General features: G+C 37.5%; 1 protein-coding gene across 2 annotated transcripts in view; it reads left to right on the plus strand.

Annotated features, from left to right (window-relative positions):
• The window catches only part of mtss1 (MTSS I-BAR domain containing 1), a 116868-nt gene that overhangs the window by 83171 nt on the left and 17701 nt on the right, over nucleotides 1-15996 (plus strand). For both annotated transcript variants that reach the window (XM_062038085.1, XM_062038086.1), the window contains exons 7-8: nucleotides 13708-13865; nucleotides 13947-14054. In XM_062038085.1, the coding sequence (XP_061894069.1) occupies nucleotides 13708-13865; nucleotides 13947-14054 (266 nt within the window). The remainder of the gene's footprint in view (nucleotides 1-13707; nucleotides 13866-13946; nucleotides 14055-15996) is intronic.

Here is a 15996-nt window from a genome sequence, read left to right on the forward strand (position 1 = left end):
AAATTACGACTTTTTTATATAATATTATTACTTTTTAATGCAAAATGGTGACATTTGTCATATAAAATTCTGACTTTTATCACAATATTGCCATTTTTTTTTTCCTGTTCTTGTGAAATAGTGACATTTTTTGAGTAAAATTCTTACTTTTGTCATAATTTTTCCAGGTATAATTCCGATTATTATTATTATAATATTGCCAACATTTTTAAGTTTTCTTATAAAATTGTGACTTTTGTCGAGTAAAATGACGACTCTTTTCATAAAATTGCCAACATTTTAAGCTTTTCTTGTGAAATTGCGACTGTTATTGAGTAAATTTCCAACTTTTATCATAATATTGCACAAATGTTCAGTTTTTCTTGTAAAATTTGGACTTGCGTTGAGTAAAATGACGACTTTTATTATAATACTGCCAAAATTCTAAGCTTTTCTTGTGAAATTGTGACCTTTTTCTTGTGAAATTCCAACTCATTTTTCACAACAAGCTTTTTTATATTCGCATGGTATGTCTATATCATTAATGTTGTAAATACAAATCTTGATATATCTAGAAAAGCAGGCATTACCTACTCAAACCTACTCAGTGGCCTGGTGGTTAGAGTGTCCGCCCTGAGATTGGTAGGTTGTGAGTTCAAACCCGGGCCGAGTCATACCAAAGACTATAAAAATGGGAACCATTACCTCCCTGCTTGGCACTCAGCATCAAGGGATTGGGGGTTAAATCACCAAAAATGATTCCCGGTCGCGGCCACCGCTGCTGCTCACTGCTCCCCTCACCTCCCAGGGGGTGATCAAGGGTGATGGGTCAAATGCAGAGAATAATTTCGCCACACCTAGTGTGTGTGTGACTATGATTGGTACTTTAACTTTATTATTCGGAGGTCTCAAGAAGGTAACAAATACAAGTGTGTGTGTGTGTGTGTGTGTGTGTGTGTGTGTGTGTGTGTGTGTGTGTGTGTGTGTGTTCACACGCTCTGTCATTATGTGGTGTGCAACCACTTCAGACCAGCGTCTCAAGTTGCTCAGAGCGAGACGCAGATTACAGGAGGAGTGAAGGCAGCACGCTCAAATGTTGTGACCGCTAACTTATATGGATGTGGAACATTATTAATATCATCTTAATTCAAATGATGTACGCTTGAATTGGCGAGATTGAGCGACCGCAAAATAGGCCGAGAAAGTATCGCACAGGGCTGTTGCTTCAGTTGGCGTTTAGCTAAATAAATGTTTAGCATTTAATCGATCTACTCAATGGTTAATTATCCAAGCGAAAAAAGCGGACTGAACCACAGCGGAGACTTCTATTGGGAAACTGAAAGGTTTCTGAGCGAGGCCTCGTATTATATTTAGAGCTGTCAAAAAGATTACAATATTTAATAGCGATTAATCGCAGTTTGTTCATAGTTAACGCAAAATGAATCGCGGTTAATCGCAGATATATATAATTTTTCATTATTAATAATTGTACCCCAGACAGATGCTTTTCAAGTTTTTATTACCATGACCGGACAATTAGTTTGCTTCAATGAAATGCTTTTTTTTTTTTTTTTTTTAAACAAGCTCAAAAAATATACCGGAAGTGTGTTGGTGTCTTGCCAGATTTTGTAGGATTACAGAATTGCTGTAGGAGCACTTGCATTTAGAAGAGAGGAGTTACACCGTGTTTAGATACCAGTTTCGCACATCAATCACACAAAATGTGGATTGTTACGATTAGGGCTGCAACAACTAATCGATTAAAATCGATTTAAATCGATTTAAATCGATTATAAAAATAGTAAGCGATTAATTTAGTCATCGATTCGTTGGATCTATGCTATGAGGCTATGTTTTTTTTTGTTTTTTTATTTATTTTTTTAACTTTTTTTTATAAACTTCAACATTTACAAACAGCTGAGAAACAATAATCAAAATATTAGGGGTGTAACGGTACGCGTATTTGTATCGAACCGTTTCGGTACGGGGGTTTCGGTTCGGTGCGAAGGTGTACCGAACGAGTTTCCACACGGACATATTAAGTAGCGTACTGCACGTTGTGTAAACCAGTGGTCCCCAACCACCGGGCCACGGCCCGGTACCGGTCCGCGGACCGATTGGTACCGGGCCGCACAAGAAATAAAAAAATAAATAAATAAAAAAGTTTTTTTTTTTTTTTAGGAAATCAACATAAAAAACACAATATATACATTATATATCAATATAGTCTGCAGGGATACAGTCCGTAAGCACACATGATTGTATTAATTTATGTAAAAAATAAAAAAATAATAATAATCATTTTAAAAAAAAAATTAAATCAACATAAAAAACACAATATATACACCGCACAAGAAATAAAAAAAAACCAAACATTTTTTATTTTTTTATTTTTTTTATTTTTATGAAATCAACATAAAAAACACAATATATACATTATATATCAATATAGTCTGCAGGGATACAGTCCATAAGCACACATGATTGTATTAATTTATGTAAAAAAAATAAATAAAAAAAAATATTTTTTTTTAATGAAATCAACATAAAAACCACAATATATACACCGCACAAGAAATAAAAAAAAAAACATTTTTTATTTTTTTATTTTTTTTATTTTTATGAAATCAACATAAAAAACACAATATATACATTATATATCAATATAGATCAATACAGTCTGCAGGGATACAGTCCGTAAGCACACATGATTGTATTAATTTATGTATAAAAAAAAAATAATTGTTTTTTTGTTTTTTTTTAAATACACCGAAAATGAACCGAACCGTGACCTCTAAACCGAGGTATGTACCGAACCGAAATTTTTGTGTACCGTTACACCCCTAGTTATACCTGAATTAAATGCTTCTAATATTTTGTACAAGTTAATGGTATTCATATCGCTGCATGACAATGTCTTAACCTTCTCTGTTTATGTAATGTAATATTCAGCCTGCTTAACCTCCTATAATTGCGGACTATCAATCATAACAGGTTATAAAAAGACCATTCACTTTATTTCAATCTGCCAGAAAACATTATCACAGATTACGTGACAAAACATAATTGGCAAAGCATGATTGCGTTGTAATACACATTTTTCATTCTGTTATGGTAGTTAGACCGGATTTGAAGCGTCACGCTATTATTGTGAAGGGAGAAGAGGTGTCTTGACATGTTTTGATGACGTGAAAGTCTTCAGTAAAAATGACTAGACTTCCTGCTTACTGTTTTTCTTTTCTGCTGAGCTTTTATTACATTCTACTAAAGCAGTTGGTGCAACAATCTACAGTGTGAGAACAATGCCCTCAACTGTAATCCATACACGGAAGTAAAGTTCCAGCGTCTCACAGCGATCGAAGATAAAATAATGAAGATTAAAATCCAATTACGAGTAATTGGATTTTGAATGAACTAAAAGCAGTCTTTCTCACTATGTGTCGACTTTTTTCTTACAAAATTTGGAATCATTTCTCATATTCTTTCGGTTTTTAGCAATATTGCCATATTTTCTCGTAAAATTATTACTTGTTTATGTAAAATTATGACTTTTTTATATAATATTATTACTTTTTAATGCAAAATGGTGACATTTGTCATATAAAATTCAGACTTTTATCACAATATTGCCAAAAAAATTTTCCTGTTCTTGTGAAATAGTGACATTTTTTGAGTAAAATTCATACTTTTGTCATAATTTTTCCAGGTGTAATTCCGATTATTATTATAATATTGCCAACATTTTTAAGTTTTCTTATAAAATTGTGACTTTTGTCGAGTAAAATGACGACTCTTTTCATAAAATTGCCAACATTTTAAGCTTTTCTTGTGAAATTGCGACTGTTATTGAGTACATTTTCAACTTTTATCATAATATTGCACAAATGTTCCGTTTTTCTTGTAAAATTTGGACTTGCGTTGAGTAAAATGACGACTTTTATTATAATACTGACAAAATTCTAAGCTTTTCTTGTGAAATTGTGACCTTTTTCTTGTGAAATTCCAACTCATTTTTCACAACAAGCTTTTTTATATTCGCATAGAATGTCTATGTCATTAATGTTGTAAATACAAATCTTGATAAGTCTAGAAAAGTAGGCATTATCTACTCAAACCTACTCAGTGGCCTAGTGGTTAGAGTGTCCGCCCTGAGATTGGTAGGTTGTGAGTTCAAACCCGTCTCACAGCGATCGAAGATAAAATAGTCTTGTCCTGTTGGGAGAACAACTTGCCATGGCTTCGGACATAGGATTTCCATAATGTACCCTTTTCTTTCTACGTTTTTGCTCGCTTTTTTCCCGCTTGTGACTCAATAGTAACTGAACTCCATTACATCTCCCACGCTACGGAATGGACCAAGGGTCAAAAAGGAGTTAATCGCGCGCTAACAAAATGAGTGCCGTTAAAGGAACTTATAGTTATCGCGTTAAAGGCCTACTGAAATGACATTTTTTTATTTAAACGGGGATAGCAGATCCATTCTATGTGTCATACTTGATCATTTCGCGATATTGCCATATTTTTGCTGAAAGGATTTAGTAGAGAACATCGACGATAAAGTTCGCAACTTTTGGTCGCTGATAAAAAAAAAGCCTTGCCTGTACCGGAAGTAGCGTGACGTCACAGGTTGAAGGGCTACTCACATTTCCCCATTGTTTACACCAGCAGCGAGAGCGATTCGGACCGAGAAAGCGACGATTACCCCATTAATTTGAGCGAGGATGAAAGATTCGTGGATGAGGAACGTGAGAGTGAAGGACTAGAGTGCAGTGCAGGACGTATCTTTTTTCGCTCTGACCGTAACTTAGGTACAAGCTGGCTCATTGGATTCCACACGTTCTCCTTTTTCTATTGTGGAAGCACTTTAGCTATGGAGCTAACGTGATAGCATCGGGCTCAACTGCAGATAGAAACAAAATACATAAACCCCTGACTGGAAGGATAGACAGAAAATCAACAATACTATTAAACCATGGACATGTAACTACACGGTTAATGCTTTCCAGCCTGGCGAAGCTTAACAATGCTGTTGCTAACGACGCCATTGAAGCTAACTTAGCTACGGGACCTCACGGAGCTAACGTGATAGCATCGGGCTTAAATGCAGATAGAAACAAAAGAAATAAACCCCTGACTGGTAGGATAGACAGAAAATCTACAATACTATTAAACCATGGACATGTAACTACACGGTTAATGCTTTCCAGCCTGGCGAAGCTTAACAATGCTGTTGCTAACGACGCCATTGAAGCTAACTTAGCTACGGGACCTCGTCAGAGCTATGATAAAAACATTAGCGCTCCACCTACGTCAGCCCTCATCTGCTCATCAACACCCGTGCTCACCTGCGTTCCAGCGATCGACAGAGCGACGAAGGACTTCACCCGATCATAGATGCGGTCGGCGGCTAGCGTCGGATAGCGCGTCTGCTATCCATCTCAAAGTCCTCCTGGTTGTGTTGCAGTAGTCCGCCGCTAATACACCGATCCCACCTACAACTTTCTTCTTTGCAGTCTCTATTGTTCATTAAACAAATTGCAATAGATTCACCAACACAGATGTCCAGAATACTGTGGAATTTTGGGATGAAAACAGAGCTTTTTGTATTGGATCCAATGGTGTCCGAATACTTCCGTATCAACCATTGACGTCACGCGCATACGTCATCATACATAGACGTTTTCAACCGGAAGTTTAGCGGGAAATTTAAAATGTCACTTTATAAGTTAACCCGGCCGTATTGGCATGTGTTGCAATGTTAAGATTTCATCATTGATATATAAACTATCAGACTGCGTGGTCGCTAGTAGTGGCTTTCAGTAGGCCTTTAACTTTGACAACCCTAATTATATCTATACATGACTGTAAGGACCATTGATCCCCAACAAAGCCAATAAATTGACCTTTTTAAAATCTGATTGTATCATGGTTTCCTTTTTTTTTTTTTTTATAAAGTCGCTTTTTCAATACAGGCAATTTAACCTTTGATGAGTATAATGTCAAAGTGAAGTAAAATAAAAATAAACCCTTTGATCCACCTCGTGATTGAACTCCTTTCCAAAATCTGCGGTCCACTCCTTAATGACTGTTACAACAAACAATGACTCACTCTTTAATCATTAAGTGTGGAATATGATGGAAACATTGGTATAGGGATGTAACAGTAAACAGTATAATGACAACCCGCTGTAAAATTCCAGACGGTTAGTAATACCGTTTAAATGTTTAATTACAGAAAAAACGTCATTTATTAATGCATTTCAGGCAACAATGTTTACTTCCTGCTTAACGAAAGCGCCGCAGCCTGAAAACATGGCGGCGACTACACGGACTTTGCTGTGAAAATGTTCCCTCCGAGTAAACGGAGCCGATCGCTTCGTTTCACTTCATTTCAAACGCTTCTACACATGCGGAGTCTCGGTGCTGTTGTGGGACAAAAATATTTGATGTTGCGGTTTCATTTTGAACGTGCAACTATCATCCTTCCGTCAGCTGCTGGGACCGAGAGTTCGCATGCTGCAGGCGATGTGTCGGGAACATTGCCACAACTTGTTATTAAAGTCTGTAGTTTGTTTACTGGGATACTCCCTGCTAACATTATTAGTGTTCCAATAACATCAATACTAGCTAAATGTTTAGTCATTTCATTGAATTGAACACAGGCTGGCACAAAGATTGCGTATAAGATGTAAGAGATATCACTCCTGTTTATTTTTGTCGGCCAAACTTGCACTGAAGTACATGGTGGTTGGGAACAAAACTTGTTTATTTGACTTGATCTTCATTAGGGGTACTGCTCAGTAAAGTTTAAAAAAATAAATCCAACATTTTTTTTAACTTTTACCACAATAGTCTTAAGATCCACTTCAGATCTAGCCGTCAATGATAAGTTTTATTGTTGTTTATGTTTTTTGTTTGTTCGTTTTAGGCCCTTTAAAAAACTTTGTTTTTTAAATGGCAACCAAAAAATATGCAACATTTTCCCCCCAAAATATCTCAAAGTGGAATATTTAATGTGAAGTAAATGGAGCCTTGAATAGGTCAATAATTCATAATGGCATTGATTTTGATTCATTATTATTTTTTAAAGAAAGAAACAGCCTGCATGGCAGCTTTGTGTTATTAGAGTAAATCATTTTCTTGTCACCTGTTTGCTCTTTTATACCACTTTTTATGTTTTTTTTTTTTCTTTTTCATCGTATTTTTAGAATGTGCCTTGGGGCCGTTGAAAAATTACCTGCGGGCCGCAAATGGCCCCCGGGCCGCACTTTGGACACCCCTGTCATACATGAACACTATTTTTATCTATATGGACAAAAAGTGCAGTTACGTCTTATGGCCATAAGGTGCCATCTTGCGAAATGTTCACATTTATTTTTATTTATTTATTTATGTTATTATTTATTTATCATTTATGTTATTATTTAGTTTCTGCCATATTACTTTGTTTATAATGCTTGTGTTGCTTTCATATGCACCTTCAACTTTCTACTTGAGATTAGGGCTGCAACAACTAATCGATTAAATCGATTAAAATCGATTATAAAAATAGTTGCCGATTAATTTAGTCATCGATTCGTTGGATCTATGCTATGCGCATGCGCAGAGGCTTTTAAAAAAAAAAAAAAAAAAAAAAAAATTATTATTATTTTTTTTTTTTTTTAAATAAACCTTTATTTATAAACTGCAACATGTACAAACAGCTGAGAAACAATAATCAAAATAAGTATGGTGCCAGTATGCTGTTTTTTTTCCAATAAAATACTGGAAAGGATAGAAATGTAGTTGGTCTCTTTTATCCGATTATTAATCGATTAATCGAAGTAATAATCGACAGATTAATCGATTATCAAATTAATCGTTAGTTGCAGCCCTACTTGAGATACACATATACATTTTGAATGTGTTTTTAAAAAAAATAAAAAAAACTTGGTTAAAGGATTTCAGTATAAATAGTTTTAGAAAATTTTGAGCACATTTAAAATTACCGCGATAATAATAATGATAACCGTGATCATTTTGGTCACAATAACCCTGATAAGAAATGTTCATACCATGACATGTAAACATTGGTAATACTGTAGTTTTTCCGTGGTTACTCTTTCAGACAAGGTGGTGTCTCGCTTTTAGAACGGGGGTCTGTCAATCCCCAAGAAACCTTTGAAGTCTTTAAATTCATTGACTGTAAGGCGAGGAAAATCGTTTGCCGTCATGCCCCATTTTCGGACCCTATTTTCTTTTGCATTTTTGGTCATTTTCCACATGTTTTACCTGCCAAACCATTGAAGTTCCAACAGCGCCGATGTACACTATATTGTCAAAAGTATTTGGCCACCCATCCAAATGATGGGAATCAGGTGTGCACAGGTGTAAAAAATCAAGCACTTAGGCATGGAGACTGTTTCTACAAACATTTGTGAAAGAATGGGCCGCTCTCAGTGATTTCCAGCGTGGAACTGTCATAGGATGCCACCTGTGCAACAAATCCAGTCGTGAAATTTCCCCGTTCCTAAATATTCCGGGTTTGGAGGTTGCCAGGAGAACGGTACATTTCGGACTGCTTTGTGCCGAGTGTGAAATTTGGTGGAGGAGGAATTATGGTGTGGGGTTGTTTTTCAGGAGTTGGGCTTGGCCCCTTAGTTGCAGTGAAAGGAACTTTGAATGCGCCAGGATACCAAAACATTTTGGACAATTCCATGCTCCCAACCTTGTGGGAACAGTTTGGAGCGAGCCCCTTCCTCTTCCAACATGACTGTGCACCAGTGCACAAAGCGAGGTCCATAAAGACATGGATGACAGAGTCTGGTGTGGATGAACTTGACTGGCCTGCGCAGAGTCCTGACCTGAATCCGATAGAACAGTGGTCCCCAGCCACCGGTACCAGTCCGCGGCCCGGTACCGGTCCGCACAAGAATTAAAAAAATAAAAAATAAATAAATACATTTTTTTATTTTTTTATTTTTATGAAATCAACATAAAAAACACAATAGTTACATTATATATCAATATAGATCAATACAGCCTGCAGGGATACAGTCCGTAAGCACACATGATTGTATTCATTTATGTAAAAAAAAAAAAAAAAAAAAAAAATTTTAAATACACCCCCCCCTCCCCCCACCGGTCCGTGGGACAAATTTTCAAGCGTTGACCGGTCCGCAGCTACAAAAAGGTTGGGGACCACTGCGATAGAACACCTTTGGGATGAATTAGAACGGCGACTGAGAGCCAGGCCTTCTCCACCAACATCAGTGTGTGACCTCACCAATGCGCTTTTGGAAGAATGGTCGCAAATTCCTATAAACACACTCCGCAACTTCCCAGAAGAGTTGAAGCTGTAATAGCAGCAAAAGGTGTACCCACATCATAGCCACATGACTAGAGTCAATATTGTGTAGTGCAAATGGGTGTCCAGTGTTTCCCATAAACTGCCAAGATACCTGTGGCGGTGGGGGCGTGGCTATGGGCGTGGTCACCATGACATCATCGAGTAATTTGCATAATTTACTACAATGATATGATTTTCTCTAAAAAGGCTCAAAAAATGTACACTTACTATTTAATAATAACAGTTTTGTTTTAAACGTCCATCCATTTTACAATATAATTACAACACTTTATGTACATATTTATATACAGATTTGAACAATAAGTTATTCACTGAAATATATATATTAATTGTGGTTCTTACAAAAAATATATCTTATAAAATATAAAAGCTAAAATGTCTCCTAAAGCTCTGCCCCTTTAATTAGTGCATACTAAATAATTTAACTTTAGCCTACTACTACAACCTTATTATTTACCAGCAACATAAAGTAAAACAGAGGCATATATGATTTGCCTGAGAAGCTGGACAGGGCAAAAAAAAAAAAAAAAAAAAAAATATTATTATTATTTCTTTACATTTGTGGCGGACGTAATTCTTTCGTGGCGGGCCGCCACAAATAAATGAATGTGTGGGAAACACTGGTGTCACATTGCAGCTGACACTGCAGTACGTCTCGACATGCCAGCATCTCAATCATAGCTCAGTGATCATATCTTCTGATTTAATGTCTCTGCGGAGAAGAGACTGTGCACCATGAATGTGATTTAGGCAGCCTGAGGCTAGTTGTACCCACGCGTGTGCGTCAGGAATGCAAACAAGCTTGTTTACGGCCAAAGAAAGTGCTTCTAATGAGGTTACCTAGCATCAACTTCCATGCTTCCAGTGCTTAAGCTTGTTTACAGTCCTAACACATTCGACAGAGGTATGATGTTGAATGTGGTGTTTCGAGGCATCTCCTCCAAACTGGAACCAGTCACACTTCTTCTCAGTTCACATCTTTGCGCCGGAGCCACAACTGTACATTATGTGTGTGTTTCCATGGAGGCCAGACGTCAGGCAGATAAGTAACACTGAGCTTCTGTTGGTAGTGTGAAAATGATCCCGCTGACCTGCCGGTGCTCTCACGCATAGGCTTAGTCTAACTTTCTAACACAATGTCTGCTCTGTGTGTGTGTATGTGAGTGTGTGTGTGTGTGTGTGCTTGTTTTTGACGGTCCAGGTTGTGCTGTTTCTTAGTAAGAAAGATGTTGATTTGACGTTGTTTAAAACCCCACTTAAGCACTTTCAGTTTTGGTTTATTTTAGTGGCACCAGTGGACCCGTAGGGTTTTGCCAGAAAGAAGAGCCTTTTTCCCCATGAGGACTAGCGCATATTGCCTCAAACTGACACAATGATTTAGTATTATTTTCCACTGTAGGAACCTACATATTTTACTCAAACTTGATATTTACAGTTTGTAGTTATGCATTGTTTTTTCTTGTACAGTACTTTTGAGTTTGTTGCGTGGCTGGTCGTGTACCATGCAAATTTCCGGAACAGAGCCAATGCAGCGTCAATCGGAAATCCCTCGTCTTTGAGCACAGGCTGATCAGTGCAACAGCAGGCAGTCATGAATGCTAAGCATAGCAATAACATACATATACACACAGGGTCCATTGCCAGGGTTAATGTGGTCAACATATATAAAATAAAAACTAAATAAGATAATATTGAATTATTTTACCAGCACAGCCGATGGATGTTGTTCTGCTACCAAATAATAAGTAGTAGCAACTTTAAAAAGGTTTATACTAAAATGATACAAGGTGTATCATTTTTTCTGGCACTTAGCAACTATGTGCTGACTTGCTTTTCGACATACGTCACTCCACCTTTCCCGATTCGTTAAAAAGACGGAAGTCGATGCGAACGCCTGCGTGCCGCCAGAAAAACATGCAGTAGACATCTACCCCTTTTTTTTTTAAATTGACCAACGAAGATGCGCTCATTGGAGAGAGGCTGCACATTACTCTGCTCAATACGCAAAAAAATGCATACTTCAATAGTTTTTTTTTCATATGAGACATATTTTATTAAATATGTATATTCTATGTGGGGGGAAAAAAGGAACATCATTAAAAAAATACTAAAGTACACCAAAGCGCATCAATTGAATTTGTTTTAATCAGCCCCATAAGTCCTCTAGCAGCTATACAATCATAAAAGGATGTTGCTGAATAGACAATATGTCGGGTATTTTTATTTCTGACCGTCAAAATGTTGACACACACGTAGGGTGGAGGATTATCGTCTGTGCAACTCCAGCAGCGATCCTGCAGCCGTGTTGTCCATTCGCACGTCTTTCTGACACGTGCTAAATGAAACGCTAAATAGTGCTCGCAAAGCGCTGATGAGTGTTGATAAATCACATCACACGTGATAATTATATTAGCATTTTCTATATTGTGGTTGTTTTTGATGATCAGCATATATTTTGCATATTACCGTATTTTTCGGAGTATAAGTCGCTCCGGAGTATAAGTCGCACCGGCCGAAAATGCATAATAAAGAAGGAAAAAACATATATAAGTCGCACTGGAGTATAAGTCGCATTTTGGGGGGAAATGTATTTGATAAAAGCCAACACCAAGAATAGACATTTGAAAAGCAATTTAAAATGTCTAAAGAATAGTGAACAACAGGCTGAATAAGTGTACGTTATATGAGGCATAAATAACCAACTGAGAAGGTGCCTGGTATGTTAACGTAACATATTATGGTAAGAGTCATTCAAATAACTATAACATATAGAACATGCTATACGTTTACCAAACAATCTGTCACTCCTAATCGCTAAATCCCATGAAATCTTATACGTCTAGTCTCTTACGTGAATGACATCAATAATATTATTTGATATTTTACGCTAATGTGTTCATCATTTCACACATAAGTCGCTCCTGAGTATAAATCGCACCCCCTGCAAACTATGAAAAAAGCTGCCACTTATAGTTCGAAAAATACGGTACTTAGTTTTTTTTCATATGAGACATATTTTATTAAATATATATATTCTATGTGGGGAAAAAAAGGAACATCATTAAAAAAATACTAAAGTACACCAAAGCGCATCAATTTAATTTGTTTTAATCAGCCCCATAAGTCCTCTAGCAGCTATACAACTATAAAAGGATGTTGCTGTTTGCACGTCCTTCTGACACGTGCTAAATGAAACGCTAAATAGTGCTCGCAAAGCGCTGAGTAGAGATGTCCGATAATATATGCGTTAAAATGTAATATCGGAAATTATCGGTATCGTTTGTTTTTTTTTATCGGTATCGTTTTTTTTTTTTTTTTTAAGTTTTTTCTTTTTTATTAAATCAACATAAAAAACACAAGATACACTTACAATTAGTGCACCAACCCAAAAAAACTCCCTCCCCCATTTACACTCATTCACACAAAAGGGTTGTTTCTATCTGTTATTAATATTCTGCTTCCTACATTATATATCAATATATATCAATACAGTCTGCAAGGGATACAGTCCGTAAGCACACATGATTGTGCGTGCTGCTGCTCCACTAACCTGGAACACTTAATTTTACTAATTTTCATTCATTACTAGTTTCTATGTAACTGTTTTTATATTATTGTACTTTCTTTTTTATTCAAGAAAATGTTTTAAATGTATTTATCTTATTTTACTAATTTTTTTAAAAAGGACCTTATCTTCACCATACCTGGTTGTCCAAATTAGGCATAATAATGTGTTAATTCCACGACTGCATATATCGGTTGATATCGGTTTCGGTTGATATCGGTATCGGTAATTAAAGAGTTGGACAATATCGGAATATTGGATATCGGCAAAAAGCCATTATCGGACATCCCTAGCGCTGAGTGTTGATAAATCACATCACACGTGATAATTATATTTGCATTTTTCCCTCCCTATATTGTGGTTGTTTTTATTGATCAGCACATATTTTGCATATTAATGAAGACCAAGATGCCAAATGGATTGCACGCTTGCTCACTTAACAGACGTGATCCACTTTGCCCACGTTTAGTAGATCAGCTTTGCGTGGGCTAAGAGATTTGCACATGTTTTAGTACCACCTTTAGTAAATCAGGCCCCTTGGTGTGTGCTTTTTGTGTGTGTCAACTCCAGTCTTGACTGCCCCCTGCTGGTAGTAACACTCCTGAACCTGCATCAAGTGGGTTTGGAATTGATGTAGAATTCGATAATAATGACCAAGTGACAGGCCTTCAGGGTTGATGATGTCATCTTGAGTAAACTTTACCAGCTGCAACTACTTCATATCATGGTGTTTATTCAAATCATATTTGATGCAGGACATCCACTTTGTGCACCGGGTGTGTTTGACGTGTTTGTGTGTGCCGCATGTCTGCAGGCAAGGACGAAGTGCGCAGCCAGCTGGACAGCGCCTTGCAGGACGTCAACGTACGATACGCCGTCCTGGAGGAGACGGAGAAGAGGGCCGTGTGCCGAGCGCTTGTGGAGGAAAGAGCTCGCTACTGCAGCTTCGTGACCATGCTGAAGCCTGTGCTGGTCAGTGTTGTATTCATTGATGAAGTCGTGCACATGAGGCTCACCTTGGTCCTCCTGCCCCCCCCCCCTTTTCCTGTTCAGGACCACGAGATCAACATGCTGGGCGAGGTGACCCACCTGCAGGCCATCCTGGAAGATCTCACCGCCCTGACAGCTGAGCCCAATAAACTCCCACCAGCCAGCGAGCAGGTACCCTCCTCAAATCATAACATAACGTCTTTGAGTTTGAGTTTATTTGGAACATGTTCTCTATATCCAACATTATGTATTATTCTAACTAGGGATGTCCGATAATGGCTTTTTGCCGATATCCGATATTCCGATATTGTCCAACTCTTTAATTACCGATACCGATATCAACCGATATATGCAGTCGTGGAATTAACACATTATTATGCCTAATTTGGACAACCAGGTATGGTGAACATAAGGTACTTTTTTAAAAAATTCGTAAAATAAGATAAATAAATTAAAAAAAATTTCTTGAATAAAAAAGAAAGTACAACAATATAAAAACAGTTACCGTATTTTCCGCACCATAAGGCGCCCCGTGTTATTAGCCGCACGTTTAATGAACGGAATATTTCAAAACTTTGTTTACCTGTTAGCCGCCCCGTGCTATTACCGCACCTACGCTACGCTAAAGGGAATGTCAACAAAACAGTCAGATAGGTCAGTCAAACTTTAATAATATATTACAAACCAGCGTTCTAACAACTCTGTTCACTCCCAAAATGTAATGTGCAAATGTGCAATCACAAAAATAGTAACACTCAAAATAGTGCAGAGCAATAGCAACATCAATAACTCAACGTTGCTCGAACGTTAGTGTCACACAACACACAAAATAAACATTTAAAGCTCACTTTCTGAAGTTATTACTCATCCACAAATCCCTCGAATTCTTCTTCTTCGGTGTGCTTCACTTGTTTTTTGACACCATCTGTGATGTGGACGCGCATGCAGTCGTAGATCAACAGGAACGGCGCTGCGTGAAAAAAGTCACCCGGTGTCTTCGCGTAAACGTCTATCAACCACTCGCTCATCTTTTCTTCATCCATCCATCCATCCCTTTGAGTTAGCTTTTATGATGACGCCGGCTGGAAAGTTCTCTTTTGGCAAGGTCTTCCTTTTGAATGTCACCGTGGGTGGAAGTTTCTGGCCGTTAGCATGGCAAGCTAGAACCACAGTAGGACGACTTCTCATTCCCTGTGGTGCGAATATTCACCGTACGTGTTCCCGTTGTATCCACAGTGCGGTTCACATGAATATCAAAAGTCAGTGGAACCTTGTACGCGTGTCTCTTAGTAGGAGACATTTTGTGGTCTTTACAGAAACACACAAATGAAATGAAACGTGATATCCGCGCGCTTCTTCTTCTACGGGGGCGGGTGCTCACCTTGGCGGTTGCTTACAGTAGAAGAAGAAGCGCTTCCTCTTCTATGGGGGCGGTTGCTTACCGTAGAAGAAGAAGCACTTCCTCTTTTACGGGGAAAAAAGATGGCGGCTGTTTACCGTAGTTGCGAGACCTAAACTTTATGAAAATAAATATGAATATTAATCCACATATAAGGCGCACCGGGTTATTAGCCGCACTGTCAGCTTTTGAGAAAAATTGTGGTTTTTAGGTGCGGCTTATGGTGCGGAAAATACGGTACATAGAAACTAGTAATGAATGAAAATTAGTAAAATTAACTGTTAAAGGTTAGTACTATTAGTGGAGCAGCAGCACGCACAATCATGTGTGCTTACGGACTGTATCCCTTGCAGACTGTATTGATATATATTGATATATAATGTAGGAAGCAGAATATTAATAACAGAAGGAAACAACCCTTTTGTGTGAATGAGTGTAAATGGGGGGAGGGAGGTTTTTTGGGTTGGTGCACTAATTGTAAGTGTATCTTGTGTTTTTTATGTGGATTAAATTTTTAAAAACAAAACAAAAACGATACCGATAATAAAAAAAACGATACCGATAATTTCCGATATTACATTTTAACGCATATATCGGCCGATAATATCGGACATCTCTAATTCTAACTGATCTTTTTTGTAACACCGTTAATGAATGAAGTGTACTTTTGTAGTTGTTTCCCCATATTTCTACACCATAACACTAGTGAGCAGT

This window comes from Entelurus aequoreus, linkage group LG26 (genome assembly GCF_033978785.1).
Source record: "Entelurus aequoreus isolate RoL-2023_Sb linkage group LG26, RoL_Eaeq_v1.1, whole genome shotgun sequence".
Classification (NCBI taxonomy): domain Eukaryota; kingdom Metazoa; phylum Chordata; class Actinopteri; order Syngnathiformes; family Syngnathidae; genus Entelurus; species Entelurus aequoreus.